Source organism: Dendrobium catenatum, unplaced genomic scaffold, assembly GCF_001605985.2.
Source record: "Dendrobium catenatum unplaced genomic scaffold, ASM160598v2 fragScaff_scaffold_133, whole genome shotgun sequence".
Lineage (NCBI taxonomy): Eukaryota > Viridiplantae > Streptophyta > Magnoliopsida > Asparagales > Orchidaceae > Dendrobium > Dendrobium catenatum.
In genome coordinates, this window is record NW_021318595.1 from 12,243,048 (window position 1) to 12,270,896 (window position 27,849).

A 27,849-nucleotide genomic window follows, 5' to 3' on the forward strand; every position below is an offset into this window, starting at 1 on the left:
ATTGTTGATGGTGCAACATAACAAAAGCGGTGGTTGATATTATTTATGATAATTATTTTTAAAATACTTAAATATCTCTAGATTATTTTGAATATTTTTAAAATAAAAAATAATTCAAAAATATACTAAATAATATCTTAATACGTTAATGTGGATAATTATATACTTCTTAGCTTTGATGCATAGTACTAACGTAGTTACTATACTATCGGTTATTTAAAGCGAAGGGGCGAACGGCGGGGGAACAGTCACTGCGGTCTTCCGGCGCTCGATAATCCATGCCGAGAGGCGAGAGCAAGCCACCGCACGTGCGACTTTTATTTTAGGGCCGGCGCGAGATGCAAGCTTGAACCATCACGTAGCCCGCACAGATAATAATTTGCAACCATCCAGATCTACCGTCGATGAATAAAAGCAACTAATTTGACCTGTCATCAATGGCGATAGCTTGCTAGCGCATACAAAAAATTTATGCAAATAATTTTTCCCCAGATCAAGAAGGACACCTAGGAAAGCTGTCCTCCACACGTCCTAATGCTACGTGCCATCGAGCGCATGGAGGTCAGCGTGGGGGAGCCCGCACGATAGCTTCCGTCCCAAATTATTCGGAGAATGGAAACGAACATTCCGTTTAATCTCGGCCTCAGCTCCCATTAGCGCACATACTTGCTTCACCGCCCCTTCTAGTTGATGGCGCCTGCGAACCCTAATTCGGCTCGGCCGCCACCCAAGAAAACGGACGGAAAACCCTAAAATAAGCTGAACAATCTCAACCTTGAAGATTCTGTAAGTCTACTTTCCGTTCTCCTTATCACGTTAATTTGAAATAACTCAATATCTTTAATAATACATGGCAAATTTTCTGCGATTTTCAAGTTCCTGAATTATTTAGTTCATTTATAGGGGAAACCTAACCTTAAAAATTTATGTTATTTGTGGCACAAGGTAGGAGCGATAATTTCTCCCTTTCTGGTTTGGATTGGCTTTGTTGGCTTGGAGATTGTTTTATTTTTATGGCGCTAGGCCAATAAGGGGTTAATTGTTTATTCATCAGGAGCTTGGGGGTCTGTAATCGCTGGAATCTATAAAATATTGATACCTTATTCACGCGAAAAATGGTGGAGGAAGGCAAGACGAGTAACGGGCTCTCGTCTGGGCTGGCCTCTATATTGTTGGATGGTAATCAAAAGGAAGTTCCGCAGAGGTCTCATCTTGTCTCGTATTTTGATGATCTTGGGAATCAGTCTGTGGAACGGACTATTGAATACATACTGGATCTTCCTCACAAGTCCATTCGTCCAACTTCTGGATTAGTTGATGTTGGTTTCATTCGCACTCTACTCAGCAAGCGATTACTGGGATTGGGAGTAGGCAGGAACATGGATTTTATTTACAGGGATGGGATTTTTATTTTTGACTGTGGTTTTGGTTCTAATACTGTTGCTATAGATAGGGCAAGTGTCTGTGGGGAAATTAGAAATATCAGGAAGCCTTTACTTATTGAAAGTTTAGCAGTATTCAGCAGCGCTCGAGCCAATGCATGTGTGTGGAAGGGGAAGTGGATGTATGAAGTCACATTGGAAACTTCCGGAGTTCAACAACTTGGATGGGCCACTGTTTCCTGTCCCTTCACTGATCGCAAAGGAGTTGGAGATGCTGAAGATTCATATGCTTTTGATGGAAGGAGGGTTACCAAATGGAACAAGTACTCAAAAGCATATGGTCAGTCATGGGTTGTTGGCGATGTGATAGGGTGCTGCATTGACTTGAACAAAGATATGATTTCCTTCTACAGGAACGGAGCGCCTTTAGGGGTGGCTTTTGATGGGATCCGGAAAATGGGGCCTACGATTGGTTATTACCCAGCTTTTTCTCTTTCGGAAGGTGAAAGTTGCGAGTTGAACTTCGGTTCCCGGCCGTTTAAGTACCCTGTTGATGGCTTTCATCCCATTCAGGCTCCACCAAGTTCTGGAACTGCTTCACTTTATTTGCTTCAATGCTTATCTAGGTTATTGGAGGTGCAGCGTATGGATAAATCTAATTCAGCATATTTTGAGAAACTGAGAAGATTGAAGAGGTTTGCTCCTCTTGAAGAGCTATATTTCCCGATCTCCCATGGCATTTGCGAGGAACTCTTTGCTATGATTCACCTGAATCACAGTTGCAGCGAATATATTTCATGGGCTGCACTTTTGCCTTTCATGTTAGAAGTATTTGGATCTCAGGGGCCTCATGATTATGCTTGCTTGGATCAGATTATTGGACTATTCTTTGAGTTTCATGGACATCTTTCATTATTTCAGCATCTCATCATGGCTCTTTCCTTCAACTGCAAGACTGCCCAACTTGTTCTAGTGGATTGTCCTTATTCTGGATCCTACCCTTACTTAGCTTTGGCTTGCCATATGCTCAAGCGTGAGGACATGATGAATTTGTGGTGGCAGTCACCTGATTTTGAATCATCATTGGAAGGCTTTTTGTCAATAAAGAGTCCAAACAAGCAGGATCTTTATTTATTGATACCATCTGTATGGTGGCCTGGGTCATCAGATGATATTGGTTCTGAAAGTAGTATGATTCTGACAGCAACAGCATTGTCTGGAGCAGTTAGCAAGGTATGCTAGTATAGGAGTGTTGCTCTTATTTTTGCTAACTATTCTTTTTTTTATATATATAACTATTCTATTGTTTTTACAATGCTTTTATTGCTGAACTTTTTATGTAAATTGATCCTGTCAGATCTATAGGTCATCTCATCATCAGTTCAACTATTGTTGCATGTTGCCTTACTCAAAATAATTTTATTAGTACAGTTAAAATAAGAATAACATTTTTTTAAAATTATAATTAAATATATACAAATGAGGTTGTCCTCATAAAAAGAGCTGCTTACGTACCTTCAATGAAGGATTAAACTCACATACATTAAAAAAAGAAAAATACAAAATAAAGAACAAATTAAAGAACCATCCAAAGAAAACAGATCCACTCTGAAATGTAGAATTAACAAAAGATGTTAAAATCACAAATGAAAATATATAGCAGGCAACTGATTGATTAGTAAAAGAGAAGCACCAAAATGTCTCATCCAAGGAAATAAATATGAATAGATTCGTGGCAAATTGTAATGCATTGCTATCAATGGCTCCGATATTTGAAAAGAGAAATTAATACCTCCAAATTGATGGAGGTACCAAGACGAACAACCATAGTTTGAATCTTTAAAACAAATTAAAAAGAATAAATCATACTAGAAAGCAATTTCCAATATGTGATATTACTCTCCAACAATCCATAAATCAAACCATCTTATGAAACATCTATCGTTTCCTAAAATCTAAAACAAAACATAGCATACAAGCAGAATAGATATAACCCTAAAATAAATAACATTGAATGCCAAAATCAAAACACAATAATGAATTGATCAAGAATCAATGACATATAGAATTGTATTACAAGCACCCAGAGGAAATAAAGGGCTTAGCCAAAGAACTATTGATAAGCACTGCTAACCACAATCGCCATACTTAGGATAAATTTTGCTTAAAATTTGAAAAAAGATAGATCCGAATATCATAAAAAACTCTAGATAATTAGACCATGGAAATCGATGTCTTACCTCAATTTAAATGTCATCACACAATCATAAATATTGATTATTACATCATTACCCCGATTACGCCATAATATGCAGCATTAAGAAGTAATAATCACATAGCTCAACAACTCTGCACGAAAACATAGATAGAAGCTTATGAAAGAAAGGAAAATATTCAAAAGAATTGAGGGATCAGAAGAACAACAAAAATCCACAAAATCAATCAACATGCTTATAGAAAATGCTATTGAAAGCATGGAAAATTCTAATAAGAATTCTATCAACTAAATCTAAATCTTGAACCAAGCAACAATCAATTAGAATAGACATATATAATGGCCATCAAATCTCTATAAGCATTATTTGCTAACTCATCTCTATGAAACAAACCAAAAAAAGAAAACTTAAAAGGATCAATCAAATAAAAAACCTCATTGCTTCCTTACGTAAGGCAACGTCATGTTTTCTTGATTGATTAAACCCTTTAATTCAAAAGGAAAACAGATTAGAGAAAATTCAATAGGTTCAGTTAAATTAGCATCAAATCTAGCTAACCAATCTGCACAAAATTTTGCTTCTCTATGAATATGAGAAATTTTAAAATTTGTGGATTCAAGATGGAACTTTGTTTCCCTCAAGAAGTAAACAATATCAGAATTTAAGGTATTATTACCCTTAATAAGCTCAAGCAAAAGCATAGCATCCACCTTAATTTAAATATTTAAAAAAAAATTTAGTTTTTTACAAATGTCTAAAGCGTAACAGAGAGCAAATAACTCAACAAAAATCCTTGAAAATTGCTTCAGAGGACTTGCAAAAGCCAAAAAATAATCTTTCCTTTATAATCTCTCAAAGTGCCACCGCAACAATACTTATTCCCTTAGATTGAACCTTCAGAATTAATTTAATAAATTCCTTTTAAAATTTTATGCAATATATCAAGTTACAAGAATAATCTTTCTGTCAAGAATCAAGAGAAATTCTAAAAGAAATAACAACATATTTCACACCATAAAACTTTTATAAGAGATGATGCTAGCAGTAAAAAGGATTTTTATGCTATTGCTCACTCTTACGCTATATGAGTACATTTTAGACCCATTATGTTTAGAGTCATTTCTATCAAGCCAAAGATACCAGATAATAAGAACATAAATCATGGTTTAAAATTGCGCAATATGAGGCTCGCCTTGAGGCCCGCCTTAGCGCAATTCCAGTAAAAAACGCCTCGATGCTTACGCCTCGAGTTTTTTTTATGAGGCTTGCGCCTCAACTTGGTTGAGGCCTGTCTTGAGGCCCGCCTCGCCTCACTGGCATGAGGCTTACGCCTCATGCTATATATATTAAAACTTACATAAATATTGAAGTAAATGCCCGAAATTGGACTCTATAGGAGAGAAGAAAAGGGAGAGAGCAGTTCACCATAATGATGATTCAAATGAAGAACCCCTTAGTGATAACAGTGCTGATGACTTATGAGTTCTTATGTGACATGTCATTACTATTTATTTTTGGAAATTAGAATTATATATTAATGAAAATAATATTGGGATTTGGGAAAGATAGAATTTTGAGTTGAACTATATTTCATGTTATTTTATTATTGAGATATTTTGATTTCACTTCATATCTTATGCTTTTTTATGTTTTATATTATTCACTTATTAGTATATAAAAAATTTATCATTTTATGTTTACGCAATCTTTTGATTTTGAGGCTTACGCCTCAAAACGCCTTGAGGCTTACGCCTCGCCTCACGAATGAAAAACGCCTAAATACCCGAATACGCAATTTTAAACATTGACATAAATGATAGTCTGAGTATGACCTTTAGCTTTAACAATACCATTGATAAACCATAACTGAACCAGATTAAAACAGGAAATTTTACTATGAAAATGAAAATTATTAAAAGGCTCATCATTCAACAACTAAACTTTTGAAGTTTCTTCATCATTGATTAAGACATGAGAAATATTTTTCTCCTGAAAGCAACATTGACATTTAGAGTGTAGATATATACAAGCCAAGAAATTAATGAGCTGACTTGTTGGTTGCTGGTTATATGTTCCAGAAACTTCAGTTTGTCTTAGAAGGCATTAATAACGACAAGTTCTGCACAAGCGATCTTTCTTTTCCCAGATTCTGATGCAACATTGTTGAATATCTTTTGTGACTATTAGTGAACTGAAATTTATAACCAATTTATTGAACGCTGCATGATTTGTATGTTTTGTTGTATGGTACTTTATTAATTCATTTTCTTTTGATAAATGTTAAAAATGATTAATTTTCTTTAACTACTAGGCTGAATTTACCGAATAATCCAGAACTGATTCTACAAAATAAGTCGTCAGAAGTAGCCCCTTCCAAATTATCATGTACAATTTTTAGCATATAATCTTATCTATCCCTTTGTACAGTTCATTTTTCTGTCTGCAGTTTCCTTCTTATACTTAACTACAATTTTTAAAGTCAATCCTTTATTTTATCTTCTTCCACTATCAACTCTTATAAATCAACCGTACATTATCATACCATGGCATGAGGTTTAATTGTTATGTCTTTTAGGAGTTGAAATGCACTGTTATCATTTGAGAATTCTTTTTGCTTGAATCATATTTTTTCGAAGCTATGTTAGAAATGAACATTGGGCTTGTGTAATATGCAGATAGAGGAGATGCACCGAGAACTTTGTTGCATGATTATGCGATTCATACCTCCAACAACTAGTCAATTACCCGGATCTGTGTTTAGAACATTTCTACAAAACTTGATATTGAAAGTCAGGGGATCAGAAAATAAGATGTCTCCTTCTGATGCTTCGAGTAATTCTACGCTTGTTTCTTTGTACACGGTGATCCTTTATTTCTTATCTGAAGGTTTTTCCATGGATGGCATATATGACTTGATGGGCTCCACTGCAAATGCTGAAGTTGGGGGAGGTTTTTTGCATAGGGGGGGAAAGAGAAATTTCCCAGTGGGGTTGTTTCTAAATGCTGATACACATCGAGGTTGGATCTCTAGGGTTGGAGGCTCAACTAACCATTTGTTAAAGTCCCATCCCTTTGATGATGAGGAAAAAGTTATTTGGTGGGATGAAGGGTGTATGGATGACGATGATACAAGAATAACACATTCTACTAGGCAAAAGCCTTGTTGTTGTTCATCATCTGAAGTTGATATATTTAGAGGAACAAAAGATAATGCTAAATGTTTAGGTAGAAGTTCAAAGGGTCCCTGTACTTCTATTTCAGAGGGGTCTGTTACTGCAGAATGTGCTGCAGGCAGCTTGAATGATGCTATTGTGGACAAACCTAGTTCAAGTGGCCGACCAGAGTCAGATTTTGGGTACCAAACCTTACAGCATATTGGGAATGAATTGGTGGTCAATGCTTCATCTTTAGATGTTCTACGAGAGGAGGAGTTGCTTGATATCATGCTATTTTTATATCATTTGGGTGTTGCTCCTAAATTTAGGCAGGCAAGTCTATCAATCATTAATTTATGTAATTGTTTTATATAGGTACTTTTTAATTCATATTAACGAAGACTTTTATTAACTTTTGCCTTAAATTAGACAAACCTATTTGTAATGCTTTAATATGAATCTTTAAATGTTATTGGTTCACTGAGTACCTATATTTTTTTCCATTTCATGCATTGAAGTCTCATAACTAAATTTGATTAGATATTAAAAATTTTAATTCAATTTTTACTTTTAACAAGCTAATGATACTAAAATTTTAAAGACTTGTTTTGTTTAAGAAGCTGCTAGCACTGAATAATAGATTTTGTGTTTATACAAAAAACATTTTAACAAGTCATTAGCTCTTTCACAGTGGTTTCACAACCTCTAGAAAAAGCAATCCATAGCGCTTTTAGTTGTAGCTCTTTTAACTGTTGCAACTAGCAACTATTTTAACTGTTGCTATTTAATAGAATTGTTGCGGTTAAAACCATTATAATTCTATAGGTAACAAATTGTGGCGGTTTTATTTGTTGCTATAATTAATTTTTTTTTCTTGAGCCATGTTTGGTGGATTTTTTTCTTTTAGTGATGAACTTAACAGATTTTAGACTAATGGTATGATGGTTCAGGCTCCAGGACAACCCATCTACCTCTAGAAAGGTCCCCATGACTATCTTGAAGATCTAGACTTTAAAAAGTTTATGCTGGTTATGGATTTTCAAGGATGCTGAAAGTTACTTAGCGTTGGTCATCCTTCCCTAGTGGAGTACAACCAAGTATGAAATCTTAAACGATAGTTTGTCCTAAACTTTTATCACAAAATATAAACCCAATAAGGTGGAAGCTCATCATAATGGAACATTAAGTTATTTATGGATTCACATATACTAAATGCCTTTACAATCAGTCGATGCATCCACTATATGCATTGAGCCCGTGGAAAATCACTCAAAACTTGGCTTTGAACCCAAACATGAATTCATTATCTAATGATTGCACTTAGCTGCAATTAGTGATTTAACTTGGATGCTTAGGAAAGAAGTGAAAGGAATGATAAAAAGATCAAGGCTTACTAATGGAAGAGAGTATAATGAGATCTATAAAACTTTTAAAAAAAATCTATTAGTTCATAATATGCTGTGATAGTAATAACTGACATAGACCATGGAGCACATACTCCAAATAAACTTGTTTGGAACTCATTAAGGGGGCTTGTCAATTTTTCAATGCAAACTGCCAAACAAGTATAGTTTTTTATATTTTTAAATATCATCCATCAAGTGCGAGCATATCTCTCAAATAAATTTATCTTTAAAATGCAGATGACATAAGATTCTAGAAAGGTTTTCATTTTGTAACATATGCATGTGATTTGCCATTTGAAAAAGATCAGTAGGACTAGTAAGGAAAGTTCTAATATTGACAAATATGATTGCTTTATCCACCGATTAATTAGCTCCATATAAGACATTGATCATTGCACCCTATAATGAATTCACCAGAACAAATAAGGCAACAATGAGGATTAGAATCCATAAAACTTGAATAATCTACCACCTGAAGATTTCATAAACAATCAACTTTATGTAATTATGATCAAAAAGTTAAATGTGGTTGCACACAACCCAAACTTCTATGCAACCATTGACTTGGTCGGTATGTCTGCTAAATTCTCAAAATTATTAATATTTTCTATGTTTTTCATCTTCTATAAATTTATGAATAGAACAATATTTCAACAGAATATACTTCATAATTTTATGAAAAATAGAATAATTTTGTAAGAATTACAATTTAACTGCCATAGATATAAGTTTTTGATAGCATAGGTCGTGAGTTATGAAATATAATATATTTGAGGGAGAAATTCTTTTAATTTTATTTTGCTAGGACTTGTTTGTTGGGCAGGGTTGGGTGGGATATTTTTTTGCATAATTTGATCCTTGTATCTTGGTTAGTGAAATCACATCTTTGCTAACAATAAGATGGGTATTGAAAGGATGGTAGTTGTTTGATATTGTTTACTTTAGGAAAACTTTGAGCAAGTTTTAGGCAAACAATGCAACTATAGTAGGGATTGATTCTGTTGACTAAGTGGAAATACAAAACAGATATTTGGTTGAGCTAAGAGAGTTTTGGTATGGAATGAATAATAGTTCAGGATGCACATGAAGGTTATCCATTAAATTTATTGGAAATAATTTGTAATCGCCTCTGAATTTTGACATGAGAATGGAGGATTTGTACTATGCGTATTGGATCAGGAAAGGCAATAGGAGGCCAAAATCAAAAATGAAAATCAATAATATGTGACGCCTAAAAACCAAAAGGAATTCACTTGCTGGCCCCATTATTTATTTAAAATTTTGAATGAGACCTCTCTTTTTTTTTTTTGGCTACTTCTTTTTCTTACTCTTTTTGCTTTGTTCGTCACTTTTGTGGGCCATCTTATCATATGAGAACTAAGAAATACCCTTCTTAAAATTGCAACGAGGTGCTATATATTCATTTAGGTTCTGGCACTATCTCGTAGATACAAACTCTACAAATTTAGTGGCAAGTCTGCATGCATCATTTCCTCGATATAGTGGGAGTTCCATGCATGCCTTCCTCCCAAGTATATTCTATTTTATTCCTCCTCACATTTTGTGCCACTTCCATCCCTTTTACCGGTGACAACAAAGCTATATTGTCCATGACAGCTTGAACTTCAATGGAAATACAGTACCATGGTGTTGATCTATAATTTCTAGATTAAAGTTTTTGGTGCTTGTCTTTGCCAATTCTAATTATTATTGAACAAATTTATGGGGATAACAACTATTTTTTTTAAATTGATTTTGAGAATCATTATTTCCCTTTTTTATAATTTTTTCCATTAGTTGTTTTTTGTGATTTTTGGTTCACAATCTTGCTAGCTTTTCTCCATCCCAAAACCTGAAATGAAATCTTTTGTTGCAGGCCTTCTACTACATGTCTCATCAGTCACATTCAATGGCTCTTTTAGATGACACGGACAAACAAATTAGAGAAAAATCTTGCATCGAACATTTGAAGAGATTAAAAGAAGCTCGAAAAAGTTATCATGAAGAGCTAATTGATTGTGTTAGACAATGTACATGGTAACGCTTTTGTCTCTATCGAAATTATTCCTACAACTTGCACTTTGTTCCTTCAACTGATTTTGTATTTCTATTTGGTCTGATTAAAAAAATAGTTCTTTTGTCTAGCCTCTGCCTGTTTATGGGTTTCAGAAATATGAGAAAATGGTCAAATTGATCTCTAGAAGTTTAGGTGTGTTTATTTTAATTGTAAACTTTCCCAGTGATCAATTTGATCCCTTAATTCATACTAATTTGGTCATTTTGTCAGCTCTACTATTTGCTTTTGATGAAAATAATTGGGGAAGCTATTCATGAGGGCATTTTAGACTTTTTATGGGCAATAACATTTGTTTGAGCTTGAAATATATATATATATATATATATATATATATATTCAAGTTTCTTCAAATGGCTTTAAAAGTTGGGCAAAAATATTGCTTTATCACAATTAAGAAGGGCTTGCATTTTGATCAACTCACATGCATTATTATCATAATCTAATGCGCTATTACTTTATCTTATTTAAAATAGGTTTATCCTAAAATTGTCAAAAAAATATTGTTACGCAACGCCATAAAAGAGAATTCGTATGCAGTATTGGTTTTAATACATCTTCACATGGCATGACTGTTCTTACTCATCAGCTTGTTTTTCCATTTCGCTTTTTTTAGGTATCGGATTTCTCTTTTTTCTCGGTGGAAGCAAAGGGGAATGTATGCGACATGCATGTGGGTAGTGGAAATGCTTTTGGTTCTCAGCAATACTGGATCCATCTTCCTTTATATTCCGGAATTTTATCTGGAATCACTGGTACAAAACATTTCACGTGCTTCCTTTTTATTTGTTTCACCTTTTATTTAGTTACTGTTTTGTACCGTACTCTATGTCCTCCTTTCTAATTGGAGGGAGAATTTTAGCTGATGCTTTTTTTTGTGCCTAGTGGTAAACCCTGAAAGAAGAATGGACTCTTGAATAGATTATATATTTTATGCAATCTTAAACTCAATAAAAATTTAAACCGTCTCTTTTTTTTTTTTTTTTTGGAAAACACTTTTTTCTTATCATTGACATCCTCTTTTTATCCAAAAGGGTCTCACATTATTCATGTTTTTGTGCTTGGTTAACATTGATCCTTTTTTGTTCTGATAAAGACCCTGAAAAACATTTGCAGGTTGACTGTTTTCATGCACTGAGAAAGAGTGATCCTCCATATGTTTCTTCTGCAATTTTTATCAAGCAAGGGCTTGCTTCTTTTGTAAGTTTTAATTTGATTTTTTTTTCATGATTGTCCCTTTAATCTTCCTAACATTATGTAAAATCTCAATGTGGATTGATATTATTTCATGCAATTTCATTTTGGTTGGTGGACTACGAGTACAAGTGTACAACCCTGTACATAGATTATTGTTGGTATCTTAAATAGTTGAATTTGATTAGTAAAACTTGCATTTTAATGTCCTATGGCTATATATATGGTACCAGGCTTCTATTATTTAAATTTCAGGTTTCTTCCTTTATTTTGTTTATTATTTAAAATACAAAATTGTGATTCTGATTGGAGTTTGTTCTGCTTTGTTTATTTTCTTTCCTTCGTTCTTAAAAGTCGCTCTGAAAGGTAGGCTGTTTGATTGTGACCTTCTGTTTCATGCACGTCACTTATTTATTCCTATGGTGCCATAGTACTTACATCTCATGATTCAAATGCCCATCTTCAGTGGAAATTGTTTTAAATGCGGGGTTTTGTCATCCAAAAGGGTTCTGATTTTCCTGGCATTCTGTGCTAAGTGATACTTCAAATAACTTTAAATGATTTTCTTCATTTTAGAATCATATTGTATTCTTGTATCATAAATGTTAAAGTGCTAGCTTTATGTTTTTGAGCTACAGTATTGACTGCATATTGTATCCTCCATTTCTAGGTTACTTTTGTTGTCAAACACTTCAATGATCCACGCATATTGAGTGCCGATGTAAAAGATCTTCTCCTCCAATCCATATCGGTGTTAGTGCAGTGCAATGACTTCATGCTTGCCTTTGAGTCTAACAAAGAAGCCGTGACGAGCATGCCAAGGGCGTTGCTTCTGGCTTTTGATAGCAGATCTTGGATTCCTGTAACCAATATACTTCTTCGGTTGTGTAAGGGTTCTGGATTTGGTTCCTCAAAGCATGCAGAGTCATCTTCAGTTCTTTTCCAGGTTATTAGGAGTTGATTGTATACTTTCTTGTCTTGTCTTTAGTTGTCTTATTTTTTGATTTGTTTGATTTCATTGTTTTATGAAGGTATTACTCCGAGCAGTCGGCGTCAATGATGAAGGATTATTCTTTCAATTTCTTAATCGACTTTTCAACACTCTTAGCTGGACTATGACTGAATTTTCCGTTTCAATTCGAGAGATGCAAGAAAGCTATCAGGTGCATTATTTCTGTCCTTATCTTCTAAAGCATCCTCTGGCTAACAGTTTAGTGGCTTGAGAGCTATAGGCTTGCCAGCTGCTATTAGCATCTGCTATGCATTCCAATATGAAGAGTGGTGATTTGGCCATTTGGTCTCACCTTTAGGTTTAAGTTTTTTTTTTTTGTCTCAAATAACAACTCGCGCTCAGGGCGCCCCACTAACCTTAATTACAGTGTACAAATTGACTGATTTTCTTACAGGATGGTCCTCAAAAACATGACAATGACACAAATATGTCAATCAATTAGGGTTTGATATATATGTACATGAATCCTTCATGTATTTGTAAATTGAGCCTCCGCATGCACTTGCTCAAATGTTCCAATAAATAAAAGGGTTAGAATTGATGATACATTGATGATGGATCCCTTAGACTGCTTCTCTTTTGGTGTTCTGGTTGGAGAATTGCTTAAAACTAGCCTGGTTGCCAAACTGCTTAAAACGTGAAGTCGAATTAAATATGGGAGCATTTGAGATCATTTTCTGTAACAGCCTTCTCTCCAAGATGGCAAGATAGCCACTTACACATAGCAAAATCTATTTCTCAGCTGTAGTTTTTTATAGTTCTTGTAGTTCTGGATTAGTTGGATGTTATATTGGTCTGGTGTAAGTTGCATGCTATTAACTTATGAAATCAGCATTTCAATTCTTTTCAATGCCTACTTTACAATGAAATATTGGAATGTGGACACTTAGTGATGAGTTGAGAACTCAGAAGCAGCTTCACGTTCTTCTTTTACCTAGCTGAGCATATTTTTTTTGGCTAGTTTTTTTTTAAAGGTTTGCTCATGGCTACCTGGATGCCAGTTTTAATTTCACTTTGTTGTTGACTGATCCCTCAATTTTTTTCCTCTTATCTTTTTGGTGAACTTACTCTTTTGCAGATTGGAGACTTGCAGCAAAGAAAATGCGCCGTTGTTTTTGAACTCTCATGCAATCTTGCAAGAGTGTTAGAGTTCTATACTAGGGAGATTCCTCAAGCATTCATTCAAGGACCTGACATGAATCTTAGAAGGCTAACGGAGTTGATCATTTTTATCTTGAACTATATGACTTCAGTTGCTGATACTGAGTTTTTTGACAAGTATGTTCGACCTATTATACTTTCTGCAATCAATCTTGTCTTTATTCTGAATTTTGATCTCTGATTTAAACAGTTTTCGACAAGTGAATTTAAATAGCATGTTAAGTCTTCATTAATGCTAGGAAGAGAGGCCAGACAAGCTATTAATCGAGTTGGTTTGTCTGGGCCAAGACTAGGCTCGCAGTTTGAACAGCAGATTACTTTAGGTGGGTGATACAAGTAGCATAGCCTATTTACTACGGCTTGTTTGTCGATCACTTTTGTTTTTTTATTTTTCAAAAATATATTGTTTAGATGTTTTTTTAACTCTTTTATTTTTTATTTTAAAAAGTTATTTTGAATTTTTTAAAAACACATATAACAACCAGTCGCTGCCTTCACCACTATACCACTGGCAATCGCCATCACCACTGTATAAATCAACTCATTCAATGTTCAATTAAAGTATAATATGTTTTTAAGATATCAAATATGTTTTATTTTATGTCAAAACATATATAAAATAAAATGAGGGAACATCTACGACTATTACCATGTGAGATCATCATATGAAATAAGCAATCAACTGAATTAACGATTTAACTTATGTCACATTATTATGCAAAATGAGGGAAGCTTTATCTCTAAAGGAAGTCCTAATGTTAATGCGTAGGAAGATGCTTTTGTTGCAGTTATGTTGTCTGATGTGCCCCCAACAATGAACTTTTCATTGCCATTTTCATTGTGATAGAAAATAGCTTTTTGATCAATTTGATCAAAGTTTTTTTGAATGCTTATGCTAAATCATTCACCTTAAGATAATAGATCATGGGAATTGGCTTTTTATGCCCCGTAATAGTTGTAATTGGAGATATGTGCTCGTTGTTTGTTTTATTGGAAAAATATGTCTGAAAGTTTATTTTGAGTCAAAATATCTTTCCCATGCTTATATTCTGATTGTATAAAAAGAATGATTTTCTGCTCTTCCACATTGCAGCTTTCTCCTTTGCTTTCGTCATCCTTTTTGGAGATTTTTTTTTTCTTAGCAAGGCAAGATGCTATGATTGTTAAGCTCAATCAAAAATCAGTTGAATGATGACTTCCATAGACTTAGGTAATTCTTTTTAGTATATCTATCATATGACATAAATGAGGTTATTTTGGTAGAGTTCTAATGCAATTTTAGATAGAATATCAAAGAGACAACTTCAAACCTTATTTGTACAAGTATTCAAATCATGATCAAATAGAGTTTGAAACTTATTCAAATCATGGTTCTAACAAGGTTCAAACGCATGCTTTAACTACAGTGAAGTTATATGTTAACCAAGTGAAATAAGTAGCAACATTCTTGTACTTTATAAAGGATAATGGAAAGAAGATAGCAAAGTCCATTGGGCATTTATCCAAAAATAGAGAAAATATTTGATGTAAAAAGAATTTTATTTTTCTAAGATCTCATATATCTTATATACAAAGTGACATAGATTGATAATGATCAATTTAGTCTGAATTTAGAGTTGATATATCACTTTGGAGTAGTATAGTCCTTAATTTCAATTTCTCCAACTGAGTAATTAACAAATTATGATCTAACTTTTTTCTTGAATGAGATATTGATATTCTCCGATCTTTGATATTTATATTTGTTTCCCCAAAAAATATTTCAACTAAAGGTTTTTATGCAAATGAGGATGTTATAAGTCAGTCTATCATCTTTTGTTGATGTAGATGATGATGTGAACACACATGTAGAAGTAGGTGATACTATGGATATAGATTGTAAAAGATAATGGTTCTATGGACACTTCATTATTGAAGCATCCATTAGAGACTATAGCCTTAGTTTATGATATACCTAAAACTAGCAAACATATGAGATCTTTTGATTCTTCATGCACCTTGGGGCTAAAAGTAACATTTCAGTATATGGAGAATACATGAATAACTCTTATCCACAAGATACAATGCCCAGAAATATTTCCAATTTAATGATTATTGATATAATGACCTCATGCCCGTATGTATCTTCAACTCATTCGGAAGTTAGGTGAGTTTTTTAGAGTAGAGAAGAGTTAAAATGGATGTTACATTTATATGCCAATGAAAAAGAACTTTTAGTTCATGGTAAAGAACTTAACTAAAGAGAAATTCTTATGAAGTTTGTGATCCACGAAGTTGGCAAACTCAGATTTGTTTGAGATTGGGAGCTATGAATCAGAACTTACTTAAAACTTTGGATGCTAGATCAAAAGGCCATCAATAAGCTCAACCATGTTGTACTATACATATAATAAAAGAGAAGTTTGTTGGATCTTTATCCTACTTGAAGCCAAAGACAATCATAGAAAATGTGAAGAGGGACCATGACATAATTTTTTCTATGAAAAGGTTGGAAGTGTCGTAGCAAGCTATCATTTATGTAAGAGGGCCACTTGAAGCATCTTATAAAAAAAATCATCTTATTTAGTTATGTGTTAAAATCCCAACCATCCCTTTGGCCCTTGATCCCATGACCAAGGATGGAGATCCGTGGGAGGCTCACTTGGATTATGCCAATCTCCTTCCATATTCGGGTGGCTGATTTGGGAAGGATTATATTAGCGCAATTGTGAATAATTTTGTATTTATTTGTTTCTTTATTAAGCTATCTTGCATATATCTATAAATAGGGATAAATTTGTGTAATAAAAAAGGAATCCTTTTTCCCTCTCCAATTCTGTGAATTCTAACATTATGCTACACAAAAAAGGGGGGCAATTATTAATTCTCAACTTGAGACTATAGAATTTTTCAAGTATGTTTACTTCTCTTCAAATGTTTGTGCGCAAGGCTCTTGCGTGTTGCCTAATCGTCGGTCGGTGTGGATGAAATATTTTTAAAAATATGATGCTGAGTATTTTGCTAATCGTAGTGGCGCAAAAATTCATGTCATAATTGTTCAACAAGTTTTATGATAGTTGTTGACTACCTTACACAACCATTTTCTTTTCTCATATAGGGCTTGAGACTTAGCAATGACAATGTAAAAATGGTCTACCTTTTAATGACCTTTGTTAGGAGAGTAGATGTATTAGATTTGGCTTATGTTAAGAAATATAGAGATAGACCTATAAAGACTTGGTAAGAAAGTATTAAAAATAGTTTTTTATTAGATTTAAATGAGAATTTAATTCTTAATAGGACACAAAGGAGAAACATATTTTTATGTAGCCGACCCCACGGTGGGATAAATCATTGTTGTTGTTATCATAATGGTGCAAGATTTAAAAAAAAAAATGGTGCAAGATGCCAATACATGATTTATCTAGTGGCATTTGTAATAGCTAACTCAAAAAATAATGAGTCATGGATATATTTCATGATTAGAATAAGGGTGTCAATGCACAGTGGAGAACTTAGTATTTGTCTTTGATAGATGTAATAGTATCATCAATGCTTTATTCTCTTAATTTTTCATAGGCACGTCATGGATCTTGCACTTATCATATTATAATGAATATCAAAACAAAGTTTAAAACTGGTATTTGTTATGATAAATATTTGTTGGCTTCCTAGGTTTACATGATAGTTGTGTTTACCAGGCACTTTGACAAAATAATTGTCAAGAACTAAACCGGAACGGCCTACCTAGAGAATGAAGCTGGTTTTGATCGGTGGGCTCATGTTTCTTCTTTGGAAACCAATACAGCTTGATGACAATCTAAATTTTAGAGAGTTTCAGTAATGTTATCATAATTGCTTGCTCTTATATAGTGATTACTTTGTTGGGATTCAGAATAGTTCTTCGATAGGTGTATCATTGCAATAAATACAAAAAAAATTTGGTGAAGAAAAATGATGTAGTGTGGAAGATTTATAGGAAACACTTGTCTAAATTATAATAAATTTGGCTGAATTTGAATTAATCAAAGCGTGAAATCAGAAATAAGAAGAATGTAGGGGAAACACAAGCGAGAAATGATTATATTGATGTAGATGGAAGTAAACGCACAAGATACAATGGATCCTTAATTAAAGAGAAGGATCCGACTCTCTCAATCTCTAGCTGGTGGGTAGAGCCCAAACTTAAACCTATGAACACTCCAAATTTCAGCAAAAATGCCATTCTACACCCCTAGGAAAAGAAATTACTTAAAGAATACAATAGAAATCACCCCCCCCCCCCCCCCACCCACCAATTTGAATTTTCCTTCCTAATCTCCCTTAATTGATTGTTGGGCCCGACATGCAGAGAAGGGGCGGGCTGATGTTCAGCTCCTGTCTCGAAGAAGCGGAACTGTTCCGCCTGGTCCAGGTTGGCCAGATGGACCAATCTAACAAAGCTCTTGAATTAAGCCATTTAAACAACATGCCTTTGACGATGATCTTAACGGTGATATTGATTTGCTTGAGGGGACATACATCCAAAAAATTTGTTGTTATAGGTTTCCCGTGCGAACATGCATTGACATTGATTTGCAGCATTGCTCTTTTAAAAATGTTGGATGTTTAATCATTCTAATTCTCGATCGTATGAAAGTTGCTTCAATGCTCTAGGTTGATTTTCCATTAAGCTCTCACCAAATGGAAACCAGTACACTTGGCAAAGTTGATCTCTGTCTCTTTGTTTACCTTCTAGAGAGGATGAAGGATGATTTGTGTGAAAGAGAAGAAAGAGAATAATGGTGACCAAATCATCATAGATGCCAAAATAACAATGATGATGTTTCTAACAAAACAAAGCTCCATGACTAGAAAGTTTAGGTTGGATATCATGAGAGAACATATGGAAATAGGATTGAAAAGAAAAAGAGAGATTTGTTGTTAAGAAATGATTTTTAGAAAACGAAAGATATTGAAGGAAAAAAAGATGATGGTTAAGGGGAGGGGTGGACAAAAAGAACCAACCTAGTCTTCGACAAGAAGCAGTAAATGTAGAATAGCCAAAGGCAACATCTCCAATGGATCTCCTTTGTCATTCCAACTAGTGCACCTCCATCAAAATACATCTTAAACGGTTAAAGGGTTTTCCCTCATCTTTGGAGTAACCTCTTCCCATTACTAATCTCTCTTTTCTTGAGGCACAAGATAAAATATTTTAATGAATCTGTCAAGGATGTATCTTACTAAACTAAAGATAAGTCTTGCAAGAACAGCTAAAATAAACAAAGTGCACATATACATGAATGAATTGACTTAAATACTTTCTTACTAATCTTAGAGATTAGAATAAAGAAGATATCATCATATCTACTAAAAATGATGCACCTACGAGGCGCTTCAAACTCTTCATGAAGGATGGAGTCAACTCCTGGCTGCAAATAGCACATGACGCACGTAGCAAGGGGGAAATCCTAAGATTAATCACTTAAGGATAAAAGACAAGCCAAGGATGAAAATCAATGAGACAAATCAACTTAAGGATGCAGAATGATGAGCTCACCTTGTGCACTTTTATTGAGTCAAAAGTCATGTTGCCTTTATAAAAGATTTTAATTCATCATCCATAAAAGATTTTAATGAATATGACTAGGATGAGTCTTATCAAATTAATATCCGAACAACTTTCATCAAATTAAAAATAAGTCGCACAAAACAGTCAAAAGTAGGCTAAATAATATATAGATGAATGAATCAACGTGTGCCTTTCATGCTAATCATAGAGATTAAAATGACATAATTATCATCATAACTATCCGAAACGATGCACCAACTAGGCATTCAAGATTCTTCATGAATGGTTGAATCAACTTGTGGTGCCAAAGTGCACTCAGTAGGGATTCTCTCAACAAGGGGAGAATCATATACAACCAATTACTTTCGAAGGATAGAAGACAAAGCTAAGGACGAAAATCATCAAGATAAACCAACTCGATGATGCAGAATGATGAATTACAATTGTGAGTTTTATAGGTCCAAAGTCATGTTTCTTTCTCACTTACTTGCAATCAAGTTATTTGCTAACCATCTAAAAAAGCAAAGGGAGAGATGAGGCCCCACATGATTGACCAAGAGGATATTGCCATGTTATCACTAGAAAAGTTCGATTGCATTACATTTATGTGAGGTTATAAAGTGTCTATAAATGTTTACTCTGAACATGTCATACAAGCTATTGACTGTTGAACGAACGGCCCTCCATTGCAACTACTTGCTCCCAAACGATGCTCCCAAATGACACAACCGTTCGTTCCTTATGTAACTCCCACTCAGGACTCCTCTGCATAATCGCACCCTCTTATTAATTCGACTCTCACAGATGGAATTGTTAGGTTCTCACATATTCCTCTCGTCTCTTTGTGTGACACGCAGACACTGGAAGCCGAATTTCCTCTCTTTTGAACTAAACCGCATGCGAGATTCCACTACTCGATCTCTCATCGTCTTTTTGTGTCACACATAGGAAGCCAAATCCCACACCGTCTGCCCAGCGCGTCAAGCCCACCTGCATGCTCGCGCGTCCAATCTGCTTACTTGCCCAAGCCTGTACACGCTCCAACCCACGTTCGTCGACCCACTTCGACCCTACCTCCCTCTGCTCGACTACTCAGTCTCGATCCACACGTGATTCGCCTCTGATTGCACCTAGCCTCCGACTCCTTCCAGTGAGTGTGCAGTGTGCAGGGCAAGCTTGTGTAAATAATATATATATATATATATATATAAAATGTTGTCAATTTAAATAATTAAAAAAAATGCCATAAAAATATTTGAGCAGTTGAATAATCACATTAATTGGCTTGGGCTAAACAATGTGATTCAATTTATCATCACTAATATATATATATATATATATATAATGGAAAATATTATCGAGCTAAGGGGGGACTGTGACTGCTGTAATTATCCCTTTGGTATGTGATTAAATACACCCCATTCATGTGGCACATTATTGTCCAAATTTTCTTCCAGCCATGTAAGAAAATTGACAATAATCAACCACACATTACTGTCTAGATTTGCTTTCAGCCATATAATTACTATCCAGTCTGCTGCACAGATTGATCCGTTAGCCATATAATTACTGTTTTTCAGAAAAAAACACAAGAAAGGCAAGCCATAAATTGCATAAACTACCCAGATTTCTCCAAAGCATCTAAGAACTATACTTTGGTCAAATTCATTGGAAATATTGTTCTTGATCTTAGAAATCTTGGTTCTACAGTTTTGACTGAAGATGGTTATGCTTCTTTCTATCATTTAGCTTTTGAAGGCCAAAGTTCAGAACTTATCTGTTGATGATTATAGGACCCCTGTTTTGCAATCTATTAAGGAGTGGATACAAGTTGCTTGTGAGCTCTGCTGCTTGATAATCCAAACATCTTTTATGTCATCTCTATTTTTTTCAATTCCTGCATACTCTTTTATACTATTTAGGGGACTCATTTGACACTGATGTTTCATCTTGCCTCATATCGTTATTGGCTTCACATCCTCTTTCCTATCTTAGAAATCCTGATTTAAAAAAAAAAAAAAGATCATTCCGTTAAACCAGAGAAAGGATATAGCTTGGAGGGTTCTAGCTTTTCCAATCTTCTAATAAATTACAATGATATTGATAAGGTTATGATGATCATAGGAAAAGATTACTAGTTCTAGTGATTTTTGGAGGTTTCTATGTTGCAATGTAGCAGGATGATACAATTATACTCAACAGTTATACTCTTGAATGCCACATCTATGGTATAAAAGAGAAACATAGTTTTGAATATCTTGAAAGTTTAATATCAAACACATCCAAACATAGTTTTCCTATCTTTGCAGATGCAATATCTACATTCAATTGGAATTTAGAGTTATCAAAGATGGGTTAAACCTAAAAATATTCAAGCACCCCCACAATGCTTATGATTTATATGCTAAAATATATCTCGCATGTGCTCCTATCATCACATTTGATTCCTAAATCCAAAGGTACGAGAATATTGCCGGGTCAATGATTCAAGTTTCATCCTCCTTGAAAGAATTGGAGTCAACATGACTTGAATCAACAAATTAATGCGTAATCACAAATCTACCGATAGATTTAGTTTAAAGTTCACATTAGGCTTTCGAAGGCTCTCTAGATGAAACTCATCATAAAGCATAAGCCCGCAATTTTATCGTTTGCATAATCATCAATTGATTAATTTGATCCTTTGTTAGTGGGCGAATAGTGTTAACAAGATTCAAATAACTAATTATTTAAAATCTCTAATGATGGCTATGTTGGCAGAAAATCTCAATCGGAGGGGGTCCTATTTTCAAAATAGTCGAACCCCCAAAGAAAAATACATCTTTTAAAGTGATTCGTCACCACTCCGATGATGGCCGTGTTGAATGTAAATCACAATCAGAGTGGTCAATACTCAAATCCTTTTAAAGTTTCAAAATTCAAAATACAATCAAATTGTAAACATTTAAATGAGAATCTTATCACTAAGAACTCAAAACTAAAATTACATCCACACATCACAATGGTTTGACGAGGATGATGAATTGAAGAATAACTTCGGCTCACACTTGTGGAATGTATTACTACATTTCATTCTCAGTTGATTCATCGTCAGTAAGGATGCTGCACATGCCATTTGACCGGGTGATTTTGCTGCAAAATGACACCACTATATTACGGTCACAGCTAAAGGCCGCATGTTCCTTAATGGTTAAAATCCCCATTGAGTAATGAATTATATGTGCACTCTATAAGATATAAAGCCTTTTGTTAACTAAGTTTGACTTAAATTCATCACCTTGGACAATCATTTCATGTCTGCAAGGTATTCTTTGATAAAGTAACCCATGGTTGTCGACAAGTTTTCTTATGTCAGGTTAGGTGGACTTCCTCCTCTAACTAAATAGATCAAGGACCATGACAGCATGGGATGACAGAATCATGGGATCTTTATCGAGCCCGTCTTCATTTCCCCATCACCCATTTTAAGTGTATGGTGATAAATTTCAAATCTTAAATTCCAAAATTCAAAACCAAATTCAAATCCTAAAATTGCTTCTATTATATGTTAGGTTTTTATTACGACTGGTCTTAATTTAAAGTTCTCTCTTGGTATCGGGAGGGGTAAGTAACTATAAGGACTTGCGCCTATAGGAAATTAGAACTCGGATCATAAAGTCCTCACAAAATGAGAGTGAAATCTCTGGGTAGTGTTTTATCTAAAATCCAATATGTCTTCTGAAAATTTACCTTGAACTTAAATCCGTTAAAACTCTCCCCGTCAACAAAAAAACAACATAGAGAGGCCGAAGCGCGAATTTTCAGAGCCCGCACAAGCAAATGGCTATTGGTAAAGTTTATGCCAACTCAAAAAATCATTTTTTTTTTCTTTTCAATTTTTTTTTTATTTAAAAAATGGGGTTTGAAATGTGGGGGAACTTAGTTAATACAACAAAATTTGCCACATCTTAAGGATCAATTGGAGGCATATATGTGGGTGCAGCAAAATCTTTGGGGTGGTTGAGTTGGCAAACTGACGGGGCTTTGAATATAAGGTTTGAATGACATAAGAGCTAGATGGAGAAGGCGGGCTAAATGAGTTCGCTTGATTAAGCGTATTTGGATAACTTGGTCTTTGTCTTGCTCAACATGACAAAAAAGCAGATCTGTTGCATGCGGAGCATGTCTTAGTAATTATAGGATTAGTCTGTGGCCCAACCAACCTCTCGTTTGGCTTGGGAATAACTCTACTTGACTCAAATGCCTAGAGTACTGAAAGTTTGTATAAGATATGTGATGAGGACATCCGACCATGGAGGGTCTACTAGAGGCGTGGTCGTCGATCTACGGCCACCATTGCACCACTTTATTTTTTATTATCATTGTATTTGTTTATTTTGTATTATGAGTTATTGTTGTTTTTCCATTTATACTCTCACTTGAGGGCCTAGGTATGTGCAAGCCCTTAGGGCTGTGGGCTCCGAAAATTCGGCCCCGGCCTCCCCGCCGCGCTGATTTGCTTTTTCTTCTGGTGAGGGGAGTTTTAACGGAATAAGTTTCAGGGTAAATTTTGGAAGGCAGATGGGTTTGTAGATAAGACACTACCCAGAGATTTCGCCCTCATTTTGCGAGGACTTTATGATCTGAGTTCTGGTTTCCTATAGGCGCAAGCCCCTATAGTTAATTACCCCTCCCGATAACGAGAGAGAACTTTCGATTAAGGCTAGTCATCAATCAGATACGTAGAGATACGTGTTATCTGGCATATAGTAGCAGCAATGGATTGGATACTGATAGAAATTGGATTTGGAAATTGGGTTTTGATTTTTGGTATTTAAAATAGAAATTGCACCATCTAGCACTTAAAGCGGATGGTGGGGGAATGGATGATTATTTAATATATAATCAATTATTTTCAATTTAAAATTAATTATAAATTAACTAAATTAAATTATAATTAATTATAAAATAATTATAATTAGTTATATTTATTTATAACCAATTATATTTCATTTTAAAATTAATTATAGATTAAGTAAATTTTAATTTGAGATTAATTATAAATTAATTATAATTAATCTCAAATAATAATAATAATACTAATAAGAAATTATCCTATACCTAAGGGGCTCTCGGGCAGGAGGAAGACTTTGGGTAGAGCAGGGAGATGGAGGTGTTGGCTCTACAGGTAAGGGTTATGCTTCCTCTCTCTCCTCTCTCTCTCTCTCCGGTCAAGGAAGAGGGCAAGGCTCGGGCAGAAGGACCTAGTGGAAATGCTGTGACTTTCGATCCTACAGGTAGGAAGGTCATCGAAGGAGCAGGCTGTGAGGTCAGCTATGGGAAAGAGGGAGGTGGAGCTCGGCTTTGGGAGGAGGAGTTCGGTCGAGGAGGAGACGGTATCGGAAGAGATGGAGGTCTTCGGAGATCTGGAGCTTGTGTTGGAGGAAGTGAGGGAGAAGGTCTCGGCAGTGGAAGCAGCTACGGGAGTCGAGATCGCGTGTGGAAGAGCGAGGGCTTTGGGTCGGTATTTAACGAAGAGAACGGGGCAGCGATCGAGAGCATATTTCACACAGGAAGTGCGGAGAAATGACGGGAGTGGCGCCGATTCAGCGGGATTCGTGGATCCGACGGGATACGAGGTATGTACGTGGGATTTTTACTTTGCTTTTATCTCCATTTGTTCCCTTTGGATATAACATGAGGGTCAACAAGGGCATGTTGGTCTTTTATTTTTCTCTCATTGTATGTGGCTATTTAAAGCCACCCTCTTCATATTTTGAGACTGATGAATGATATTATAAAAATTTATGCACTTGTGTTTTTGAGAGCTTAGAGTTCTTGGAAGAAAGATAAATCTCTTGGTGAGGACGGCGTAGTACCCACCAACAGTAGGAAGCGTCCAGGTTCATGGTACTTCTTTTCCTTCAATCCTTCCCCTCCCCTCTTTCCTTTAACTGCCGGCCATTTCCCTCCCCTTTTCCCTCTCTCGGCCGCATCTCCACCACCCTCACAAATCCAGCCAACCACCCCTTCCTATTGCCCAAGCTACCGGCCACAATGGCCTAGCACTCCCCCTTAACCGCCAGCCACGCCCCTCTTCCCCTTGGCTCCACAAACCCCATCTTGCATCAAAACATTTCTTATTTTAACCTTCTTATCTTGGCAACAATTTTGAATTCAAAATTAAAAAAAAATTAAATTTGAATTTGTTTCCTAAATAAGAATTCTTATTTTTAGGAAAGTTATTTAAGTTAGGTCTAATTAAATTTTTTAATTAGATTTTATTTAAATTATTTTTTCTTAATGTAAGATCCCAATTAAAGCAAACATTCAAACCCCACCCTAAACCTCTCTTCCATTGAAGCTGCCCCCCCCACCCCCCACCCCCCACTAACTCTCTTTCCTTTTAAGGATCCAATCAATTCCCCTCCAAATAAGCCTCTTTTCCTTCCCTCCAATTTGAAATTCAAAATTTCAAAACCCTAAAACCCCTCCCTAGTGAATCTGAAATGATTATTTCATATTTCTACTAAGAGCCTTCCCTTCCCCCTTAGCCGCCGCCCCTATTTCCCCTCCACCCCCTCTCCTTTCTTCTTTCCTTCAATTTCATCTCCTTCTTTACTTCCTCAATTATTCCCCTTACCAAGTAAACGACATTTCCCCCTTGCCATAGCTGACCATACCAAACCCTTGCCGCCTAGATTTATTTGCAAGTGCTGTCCAGATTTCTGGACTTGGAAATTGCTGTGCAGATCAATTCTAGTCCGCTGTCCAGCAGCAGAGCAAGTGCAGTCCTGGAATTACTGCATCATCTCCTTGCTGTTTAACCATTCGGAGCTTTCCCAGTTGCTGTCCAAAACTTCCAGCAAGCACAAACTTACCAACCTGCTGTCCCGATCATCATAGTTGCTGTCTATAAGCTCCAGTATTTTGCTATTAACCATTTCTACATCTTGACGAAGGTAAACTATCTTCCAAATCTCATATCTTCTAAGTTCTCTTTAATTGTGGCTTTGGTTGATTCCTAAAGATCGTATTAACTCTCTCCGCTAAGCCTAATAATTTAGGAGTGAGTGAGGGATTCCTCGTAGCGAATAATCTCATTGTTAACGTAGGGATTTCTTGTTGAAAATATTTCATGAATGCTACACTTGAATAATTGATTATTTTGTGATCTTAACTTCTAATGTGTGACTTGGCCTAAGCTTGTCTCATCCCTCTCTCATTTTCTTTCTTTGTTTAAATCGCTACAAGCTAATATTTAGTATTGCTCTTGTCTAACAACGTGCAACTTCTTATTTAACATTACCTAAGCATTTAAGTCCTGCATCAATATGAGGTTGGTAGAGGTTAAATGGAACACCCTCAAAAGATACTGTAGATTTCAAACGTTCATAGGACAGATGTTCGTATGCACAGGAGGATGATGCTGACAAAGGGAAGGAACACCCTTACTACAGGCCATGCAAGATCTTGAGATGGAACTAGTAATCAGTTGAAGCGGCGGCTTATCCAAAAATTCTTGGATAAGGTTCACAAATGGATTCTTGGATTTTTTTTTCTTTCACCCATCAAACAAAAATTCAGAGGATGAGAAGAAAAAGTACTCATCCTTTAGTAGAAGCTCATCAAGGAAACTTCAACTCCGCTCTACCTAATCTTGCTGGTCATGCTCTCCTAATTTCTAATTATTCAAATGTCCCAACTCAAACATCCACAGAAATAGAAAGAGTCGAAGACGTGAGATAACATGATTTGAATTTTGAAGTTGTGTAAGAAAATTACAACAAGGGTTAAAGGCTAAGTGGAAAACTTGACAGGAATTGAGGCACAGAAGATTATTAAGGCTGAATTCAATTAGTTGGCATGAGTTAAAGATGATGATGATGATAAATGATTTCTGTTACTTATAATTGTTAAGTCCCTTATTCTTTTTGAAAGCTTATTGTTTTTAGCAATCATATGATACACGATACTTAGATTATTAATGTAATTTTTAAGCACTAAATGAAAAAATTGGCCTATGAAATGGCATTTTGATGGTTGTCGCGTTACTTCACATTGTTTATCAATCTTTCTATTTGATGTACAATGAAGAGGACAATAATTATTTTTTTAGAAATAGGAAGAAACGGTGAGGACTTGAGGTAACATGGGTTGAAGTTTTGCGAGAAAAGTTGCGGGTAGGATTAAAGCCAAGTGAATGCTTGATAGAAATTCAGATGAAGAAAAATATTCATAAGGCTAAATGTAAATAGTTGGTATAATGCTAATGATGACGATGAACTGGCTCGTGTTCCATTACTCTTAATTGTGAAGTCCCTTTTTTTAATTTGAAAACATCACAATTTTAGAAATTTAATTGATACGCGATACTTATTATCAACATGTTTTTTTAGCACAATTATGAGATCATTGGCCTATGACACGACACCAACAGCTATTCAACGATTTGATGGTTTGTGTTCTATATGCCTTTTTTTATCACTCATGTGTTGTTTGCTTCTTGTTTTTTTTTTTTTTGCAATCCAGCTCTCTTAGGCGACCTGGTCAATATAATGAGAAGACAAATCGGTCTATGATAATGGCTCCGCTTGTTGGAATTATCCTCAACCTAATGGATCCAACTGCAGAGTCAAATCATGGAGAAACGATTGATATTATTGGAGTTTTTGCAAGCATGGACTGCCCTCTAACAGTCCATTGTGGATTCCAGTACCTGCTTAGTTATAATTGG

The 27,849-nt window shown here is 35.2% G+C and overlaps 1 protein-coding gene across 3 annotated transcripts; it reads left to right on the plus strand.

Annotated features, from left to right (window-relative positions):
- Window positions 1-498: 498 nt before the first annotated feature.
- LOC110097833 (E3 ubiquitin-protein ligase RKP) lies at window positions 499-27,849 on the plus strand (the record flags this gene model as incomplete). 3 transcript variants are annotated; one of them, XM_020824439.2, is given in 10 exon segments in its annotated part: window positions 499-786; window positions 1,055-2,615; window positions 6,274-7,086; window positions 10,036-10,196; window positions 10,850-10,988; window positions 11,350-11,433; window positions 12,098-12,373; window positions 12,459-12,590; window positions 13,518-13,717; window positions 27,645-27,849. In XM_020824439.2, coding segments are annotated over 9 exon segments (3,510 nt in total), but the record flags the coding sequence as incomplete, so codon positions are not given.